Source organism: Electrophorus electricus, chromosome 14, assembly GCF_013358815.1.
Source record: "Electrophorus electricus isolate fEleEle1 chromosome 14, fEleEle1.pri, whole genome shotgun sequence".
NCBI lineage: Eukaryota > Metazoa > Chordata > Actinopteri > Gymnotiformes > Gymnotidae > Electrophorus > Electrophorus electricus.
This window is the reverse complement of record NC_049548.1, coordinates 16,694,292-16,703,232: the sequence shown is the minus strand read 5'-3', so window position 1 is coordinate 16,703,232 and position 8,941 is coordinate 16,694,292. Positions and strand designations below refer to the sequence as shown.

The 8,941-nt window shown below is 38.9% G+C and overlaps 1 protein-coding gene across 1 annotated transcript; it reads right to left on the bottom strand.

Moving 5' to 3' along the window:
* Positions 1 to 1,824: 1,824 nt before the first annotated feature.
* Positions 1,825 to 7,908, bottom strand: cd79b (CD79b molecule, immunoglobulin-associated beta). Its single transcript, XM_027027433.2, has 5 exons — positions 7,723 to 7,908; positions 6,919 to 7,209; positions 6,679 to 6,797; positions 3,185 to 3,238; positions 1,825 to 2,466 (listed from the first exon to the last, which is right to left on the bottom strand). The coding sequence occupies exons 1-5, from the start codon at positions 7,772 to 7,774 to the stop codon at positions 2,362 to 2,364; spliced, it is 621 nt and encodes a 206-aa protein (XP_026883234.2). The 5' UTR covers positions 7,775 to 7,908; the 3' UTR covers positions 1,825 to 2,361.
* Positions 7,909 to 8,941: the final 1,033 nt, after the last annotated feature.

Below are 8,941 nucleotides of genomic sequence, written 5' to 3'. Positions count from 1 at the left end.
AATTTCATGGTGTGCAGCATGCTATTTGGCAGTATATGTGAATGGATCAGTCACAGATTCCATAGTTACCGGGAGGAATGCTTGAAACTGCTTAGAGAAATGGTGAGTCTTGATTATTCTGTCTTAACATACGGCTCCCCTTTCTGAGATATCTGTTAGTTTAGAATAACTAATTCATGTAGTAAGGAGATGTTGTTAGTATGTGCTGTCAAGCGCTTGTTGGCTTTTGCTGCTGTTTATGTTTCCTGGAGGGCGGAGAAGACGTTGAGGACATCTCCATCCCTGGTGTCTGGCATACCTGGCATCAGTGGTTCATACAACACAGACATTCTCAGATTAGTAAATGAGTTATATGCTAAATATGAGTTATATGCTTTTGTGATCCTCGCACACATTTCCATCTCCTCCTTTCACTGTAAATGGCATATTCTTCCATTCATGCAGGTCAGTCATCAAATGAGAAAAAACAAGACACTATCCTTGTACTTTCAACAGTTGAGAGATCTGACCCACAATGCCATGGTGAGTCACCCCCACCCCCCCAAAAAAAAGACTCAAATGCACAGAAACAGAAATAGGAAAAAGGTTTTATCCACTTGTGCATCTGTATAACTTACATATCAAAATACTTCTGTTTGCACTTTCAGGGAGATAAGAAAAGCATGTGGGAGTGGATAAGAAAAGAACTGCTGAACATCCTGGGCTTAATGATCTTTTCCTCAGCATTAATTTGCAAATGAAAAGTCTTACTCTATATTATTTAATCTTTGTTTTATACGTTTATATATGTAACTTTTCATGAGGCGATTCATGACGTGTCTTTGAACTTTTAAATTGTTTCAATTATTCTATTTATTCATTTTACTTTATTTTGAGTTGTTATTTAAAGACAAAGTGGCAACCTAAATTGTGATTTCTGTACGGGATTTTATATATATATATATTTACATTTATATTATAAACATTTCAAAACTCAAACTATTTATATATAAAATTAAAATAAAAATTTAAAGCTTATAAATATGCCTATTTGAAAATTATTCTTTAGTATGAAGATATGATACCTGCACTATAAGAAAAAAAGAATGAGATGGACTTTAGTTTTTTCCATTTAAAAAAAAAAACCCAATGTACACAATTTACATTAATGTATTCTTAATTAACATTATGTACTGTATTAGTTAACTTTAACAAACACAAAATGTCAGTATGAATAAGCTCTATGCAATTTTAACAAAGTAATCAACGATTTGATTATTAAATTTTTTTTTTCTTCAACACTGTCCTTGGATAAACAGAACAGAATGAGATAAATGGGAAAATAGGTTATATGGTGGTAAGAGGGGAATAAAATTGTCTTAATGAAAAAAAAATGCAGATGATTTTAATGACTTTGTTAACATTACTTATTGTTTAGTAAATTAGCAGTTTTAAAATACAGGGAAGTGGAATGATTAAGGTAAAAACTTTCAGTTTGACTGAATGACCACACGATGGCACTGATGAATTGGACTGCCAAGAGCGCCAGCATGGAGGTTTAACTAGAAGAGTTTTCTCTATTCCTCTTACTTTTAAGACACTATACTGTTTATGTATAAAAGTCCTACAGGATCTTTTGCTTCAGAATTAGTCGCAAAAATAAATAAATAATAATAATAATAAAAAGTGAACAAACAGATTTTATGCTTTACTAATATAAGATAAATCTTACATTTATTTTTAGTTAACTTTCTGAATGTTTATGGCACCCTTGTGAAATGAGAATAAATGTTGGTGGAAAAACACCTGACACTCTTTGTCGCATGTATGGCAATAGGCAAGAAGTGAATGAGAAAGCACCACATGTCTTTATTCTGGAGGACAAAACCTCCACTACACCAGACCAGTTCTTCTCTAGTTTGTTTCTTACACAGAGCACCTTTACATTTTCAACAAACCAAGCTTAAGCTAGTCATAAACTCAGCAGAAGAAATATTTTTGTTGTTTGGAAACATGCCATGTAATAAAGCAATACATGACTAATAAAATACAGTAATATAACAAATAACATTGAGATGCACAAAGTAATTGTGTGTGTGTGTGTGTGTGTGTGTGTGCATGTACTGGATGTGTGTTTGTGAATATAGACATATATATTGCCTCAATTTAAACTCTATTTAAATTCTAATGTAATCTAAATACAAAAATTCCAGTAACAAATCAGGATGCGTACAAATGTTTCATCCAGAGCAATGTTCAGTCTCCTAATACCATTCATCTTGGACTAAATACCTTAAAAAAAAAATGGCCTTGCCCTGCCAGTACCCTTATCATTCTGGTATTCCCTGCTACATAGTAGCTTTTACTATGTGTAAAACTTTATCACTCTCGATCCGGGGACTCCAAGGATTCTTCTGCTTCCTGGCACTGAGAATAAGCATGAATGTCTTCATAAAGGTCACCACCACAGTGCTCGATTTCCAGACCCTGAGTGATGTTAAGACAGGGAGAGAATAAGAGAAAGATAGAGCTTTAATTTAATTTCCATGAGAACTCACAGTGGTAAGAAAAAACATAGCGGCAAAAAATATAAAACACTTAAAATTAAAAATATAAAACATATTAAATCACTACTGTTACAGTGTAACTACACTGAGCAATTGAGGAACATTACAACAAGTAACAAGTATAACAAAACTATATTGTGTGCCTTTGTGTGCCATGATACATCTTCCATTCTTTAAGTGTGCTATGTAAGGATCAGTGTGTTTCCTACATTGCTACTCAGAAAATGACATTGTAATTGATGCACTGTAGTAGTCACCCTGTAACATCAGAAATATATCTTCAAAATGTCAAGGAAAACATTTTGACTGACCACAATCAATGGAGTGAAAGTAAAAAAGTGCTAATGAGCGCTGCAGACATAATAACAAGTCAAGCTTTCTGCACATGTTCTATTCCTAAACACTTCCTCTTCCTGTAAGCTACGCACCAATGGCTCCAGCTCACCACTTTCAAGTCGACCAACCGGTAAAGTATTGCATGCAACTCTGATAAAATGTTTCTTAAAAGACTCGCTGTGTTACTGGCCACTTCAAGAAGGTCTTCAGCTGTCCCTTTCCTCACCATGAAATTGACACATTATGCCTCTATACTAGCACCTTATAAGTGGCATTCTTATAAGGTGGGAGAAAGCACTGACTTCATATGTGTGGTCATCCTCAGGTTCCTCATATACAGCCTCTTCTTTGTTCACCTGAAAGAAAAAAATATATGTACAGTATATGAGATTTTATAACATCCTATTTCTAAATCCATAGGTACTTTTTCACATTCATCCAAAAGAGCATTTGTGAGCTCAGACACTGATATTGGACGAGAAGGCCTTGCTCACAATCACTAATCTAGCTCATCCCAAAGGTGTTCGATGGGGTTGAGGTCAGTGTGGGCCAGTCAAGTTCTTCCACACCAAACTCACCCAACCATGCCTTTATGGACCTGGCTTTGTGCACTGGGGCACAGTCATGCTGAAACAGAAAAGGGCCTTCCACAAACTGTTCCCACAAAGTTGGAAGCACACAGTTGTCCAAAATGTCTTGGTATGTTGAAGCATTAAGACTTCCCTTCCTTGGAACTAAGGGGTCTAGGCCAACTGCTGAAAAACAACTTACTCCTCCACCAAAATTTACAGTTGGCACAGTGCAGTCAGGCAGGTAACATTCTCCTCGCATTTGCAAAACCCAGACTCATCCATCAGACTAGCAGATAAAGAAGCTTGATTCATCACTCCAAAGAAGATGTTTCCACTGCTCCAGAGTCCAATGGTGGCGTGGTTTACACCAATCCATGAAATGCTTGGCATCATGCTGTATGGCTTGCATTCAGCTGCTTGGCAATGGAAACCCATGCCATGAAGCTTCTGGTGCATAGTTTTTCTGCTGATGTTAATACCATAGGAGGTTCATTAAGTCAGCAGAGCAATGGAACTAACTACATACTGATTTTTATGCACTATGCACCTCATCAATTGGCAACCCTGCTCCACATTTACGCGATATGTCACTTCGTGGCTGAGTTGCTGTGGTTCCAATTTTTAATAATACCACTCACAATTAATTGTGGAATATCTAGGATGGAAGAAATTTCACTAAGTGACATGTTGCAACAGTGATATCCTATTATAGTACCACACTTGAATTCATTGAGCTCTTTAGAATGTTTCATTTTCCCACAAACATTTGTAAAGGCTGACTGCAAGAATAGGTGCATTCTATTATACTTGTAGCACTGGGACTGAACAAAATACCCGAATTCAAGGATTAAGAGGTGTGTCCCAGTACTTTTGTCCATATAGTGTGTATATATTTTCTTGGTCCTCCAAAGATTTTGCCTTGGTCCTCCCAAGTGTGACGGAGACTGTCACTTAGGAAGGTTAAACGGGTGCTGGCTCTTTTTGTCTGGTGGTCAGAGTTCACATTTACTTCCTGTTAGACCTGGCTTTGATTTCTGGGTTGGATGGCTGCCTTCAGCCTTTGTTACTCTAAGGTTTCTTGCTAAATTCCACCCAGGGAGTTTTTTCTTGCCACTGTCACCTCCAGTTTGCTCATAAGAGCTCTTGACCCATTTGTAAACCTGCATTGTGACAACCTGTGGTGTAAAAAGTGCTATATAAATATATTTGACTCTGACTTTGACTTTCAATTCAACTGCTTGTTAACACAAATATCTAATCATCCAATCACATGGCAGCAATTCAGCGCATTTAGGCATGTAGACATGGTCAAGACGAACTGCTGAAGTTCAAACTGAGTGCTAGAATGGGGAAGAAAGTTAAGTGACTTTGAATGTGTATGGTTGGTGCTAGACAGGCTGGTCTAAGTATTTCAGAAACTGCTGCTCTACTGTGATTTTCATGCACTATCACTTCTAGGGTTTACAAAGAATGGTCTGAAAAAGAGAATATATCCACTTCTCTGGGTGAAAATGCCTTGTTGATGCCAGAGGTCAGAGGAGAATGGACAGACTGGTTTGAGCTGATAGAAAGGCAACAGTAACTCAAATAACCACTTGTTACAACCAAGAACTGGTTATTCTCTATTTCTGCTGCAACATTCAGATGATAGGATCAGAATTTGATGTAAACAACATGAAAACATGGATCGACCATGCCTTTTATCAGTGGTTTGGCTGCTGCTGCTGGTGTAACAGTGTGGGGGATGCTTTCATTACCTCTTATCTAGATTACTGAAGTCCCTATATTCATTGGTGTATATGAAAAAACCCTTAATAAATTTCAACTCAAGACTGCCAGGGCTGCCCGGGCATTTGTCTACACTAAACATTTGGCATATATCACACACAATTTATAAGTTAAACTGGCCCCTTGTTTCATCCCATAATTAAATACAAACTACTACTCCTTGAATTTAAAGTGCTCCTCTGTCAGAACATTTGCACCCTAGACTAATGTACTCTCGTACTGGTATACTAGTGCTCTTATACTCAGACTAGCCTATGTGTGTCTCGGTACAGCCCCTCCCCCAAAACGTCTCCTCGTGTGTGTGTGTGTGTGTGTGTGTGTGTGTGTGTGTGTGTGTGTTTGTCAATGTAGCCACGCCCTCCCTGTGTATCACATCTACTCCTCATGGTATCGTTATCATATATGTATAAAAGCCTGTCATTTACGTATTTGTGCTGTCGGTGTTTAACCCCATTAGCCTGTGTGCTAAGTGTTATATGTTATGTGTGCAAATAAACGTATGTTCTTGTGTCTGCGACTCGTCCCCTCATCCTGCTTGAACCTCCTCATTACAGAAACACCGACTGATGAAGGATGCCTGGGAAGGGGAGCAAAGAAAGGAAGGGGAAGAAAGGAGGCAAACACCCTTCTACAACCCGTGCAGTGAGACCCTCCGTCATCCTGGCCCCACTACATACTCCCACTACAGGGGAGGAGGCCACTGGATGATTTTGGGGTGGCCCCGAGTGTGGTCCAGGGTCGGACTCTGCAAAGTCCTACAGACCTCCGCCGGACTACAGGGATTGGCACTTGGAAGTTGACTCCGCTGGGTCCTACGATTCCTAAATGGACTACTACAAGGGTTACGTGGATTATGGAGATAACGGGGAGTGCAGTGACGTTAGTCTGTGGTCAGACTTGGGATTCGACTATGTGGAGGATCCGTCTATGGAGGTGGAGGAAGTCCTCAATGGGGATCCTCCCAATGTCAGTGACGTAGAGTCTGCAGCCTCCAAGAGCAATGAGCCTCCGGCACTTAAGATACCACCCAAGGCTTCGCCTATGAGGTGCCACTCGGGAGCGAGCAAACCATCCCGTGCGGCACAAAGAGAGGCTACTGTGTTTGAGGAGGAAATTCCTTCTACTAGGGCATATAGCCCCGGAACTCATGGGCCTTTACCTAAGCCTCGTAGAGGCAAGGGGGAGGTGTCACCAGTGCCCACCCCAGAGACAGGCAAAGCAAGTGGTGCACCTCCTATAATGGCAGTAAGATGGTTGGATGGTAATATTATTATTAAGAGTAGTAATAAAGGTAATGAAATCTAATAGCTTTGGGAAAACATACATGAATCAGCTTTGGGTTGAGAATTATGTAAGTTATGTGTTAATGATTTTATGGAGTATGGGAGCCTTTTCATGTGTGTGTGTGTGTGTGTTCTGATGAGTGTGGCACTCACTAGTTTGTTACATTTGATCCAGAAAAGAGCTATACACAGCATGAGGAAGAAAGTCTGGATGAAAATGATCAGGTCTTTCATCTTGCTCCTCCTCTCTGCTGCTGTTTGATCGATGTGTCCTGATGGTGGAAGAAACATTTGCTAACAAATCTGTAAAAGTGGCACATCCTACAAATTGAATCCCAAACATCCACAGGCTCTTAACTGATTGGCTTAATTCATAAGTGCATGCACACTTACTGATCACTTGTAACTCGGTTCCAAGTCCCCAAGTTTTGTTGATCTTGCAGAAGTAAATGCCACTGTCCTTGACCTCCACTTTCAGGATGTGCAGACTGCCTGAATCGTTGATGGCCCTGGAGTTTTCCAGCTTCAACCTATGCGTATCTATGTACTTCTCTGCCTTGTACCACTCCACCTGCAGCTTTCCCTTATTTAAATTCTTGCAGTAGCACAACATGCTTACTCTCCTACCGACTTTGGTGCTGTAAAACCTGGGCACCTGGTAAATGTTAAAATGCGCTGTGGTAACTGGAGGAGAAGAGAAAGGCGATCAGTTATTCAGAGCTCAGTACTCAATGTTAAGCAATGAAGCTTCAAGGAGCCCTCATGCCTCATTTCACATGATAAAAACTCTGAAGAAGTATCAACAAGAACTCACTAATCCACATGTTGCATTTTAATGCGAAAATTGATCATAAGCTGCGTCAACATGTTTGCAGGCTTTGCGACTTCCCCTTTTTCACACAGATGGAGAGGAAACAACACAGCAAACAAGGCTAGCGCATCCAGTATATGCAAAGCACTTCTGTCTTTCAGCTATACAACATAGTAAAGACTGCTCAAAAACACACAACGTAAATGCAGAATTGTGTCTGAAATGTAATTTAGCACACAATGCATTAGCTGAATTATCACTGCAATTCAGAGATACATTAGACCATATACAGCACATACGACTGAAAAGGTGTCTTAAGAATGATTCAGCTGGAACTACAGCTTTTCACTTGTTCTTTTTTTTTAAATAATGAATTTCAGTCTTACCTGAGAGGTTTACCAGTGCTAGGAGAAAACAATTGAAACTCAGGTGATACATGATCTAATTAAGGGACAAGTAACTTGGAATGCACAGTTGTGTCTGGGAGACAAACTGCGTCTATGAAGAATTCACAGTGAGAGAGAGCGAGAAAGAGGGGGAGGGGGGACAGAAAGCAAGAGACCTCCTTCTGCAATATCAGTGGGGTGGAGATCACTAAGCACTGATGTTAAAATTGAGGCCCTGAACATTATGCAAATTAAGTCATTTAGGCATAAAATGTCAAAATCTTACAAAAATATTAGAAGTAAAAAAAATATATATTTGTATATAATGGATCCAAAGCATTCTGAGATTAAGAATGTTTTGATTATGAACTCTTTCTTTATTAGAGATTGGGTTACTTCACAGACTGGGTTCTATATTGACAATATCTACTAAAGGAATATCTTAAGAGAAAAGCTATTTGAGTCAAAAGCGTTATGGTAATTACTTTTACTCAAAGATATCTACTTCTGTGTTATAAGCATGCTGATTGATATGTCATTGTTTTGTTTTGTTTTCTTTACTTACTGATAACAATGAACCCACATTGTAAAAAGCTCTGCAGAAGTAATCCATGACCTTATGTTTTTAACATGGAGTGAGAGCTCATCAGTGGGGAACACTGCTGCATTTTCATGTGGTAAATGTTGTTAGGTAATCGTTAGAAATATATGTTTCCACTGCCTGCTCAGTGGGTTACCAGAACAGATGCAGCTTATGTATGAGTAGGTGCTACGGGAAGTCTGTGCTTGAGTAGTGGGTGAAGCAGAAGTAAGATAACTGGAAGATGTGTGTGATGATTAGATAGATAGATAGATAGATAGATAGATAGATAGATAGATAGATAGATAGATAGATAGATAGATAGATAGATAGATAGATAGATAGATAGATAGATAGATAGATAGATAGATAGATAGATAGATAGATAGATAGATAGATAGATAGATAGATAGATAGATAGATAGAGTGAATATTTTTCCCCAAGGGAAATTTCTGAGTACATAAATGACAACAAAGAAAATGGCACATTCCATAACAGACTAATAAAAGATTTGTAACATCTTATTGCACAATTGAAGACATAAACTTCCTTAAGAAGTAGAGTCTGCTCTGTGCTTTCCTGTAGGCCTCTGTGTTACAGGAACACAGAGTCCATTCACAGTCCAGTCTGCTGTCAAG

Coding starts and splice junctions, on each gene's coding strand:
- cd79b (XM_027027433.2), bottom strand. CDS start 7,774: ATGTATCACCTGAGTTTCAATTGTTTTCTCCTAGCACTGGTAAACCTC. Junction 7,210..7,722: donor AGCACTGGTAAACCTCTCAG/GTAAGACTGAAA, acceptor CTTCTCCTCCAG/TTACCACAGCGCATTTTAAC. Junction 2,467..3,184: donor AGGATGACCACACATATGAA/GTCAGTGCTTTC, acceptor AACATCACTCAG/GGTCTGGAAATCGAGCACTG.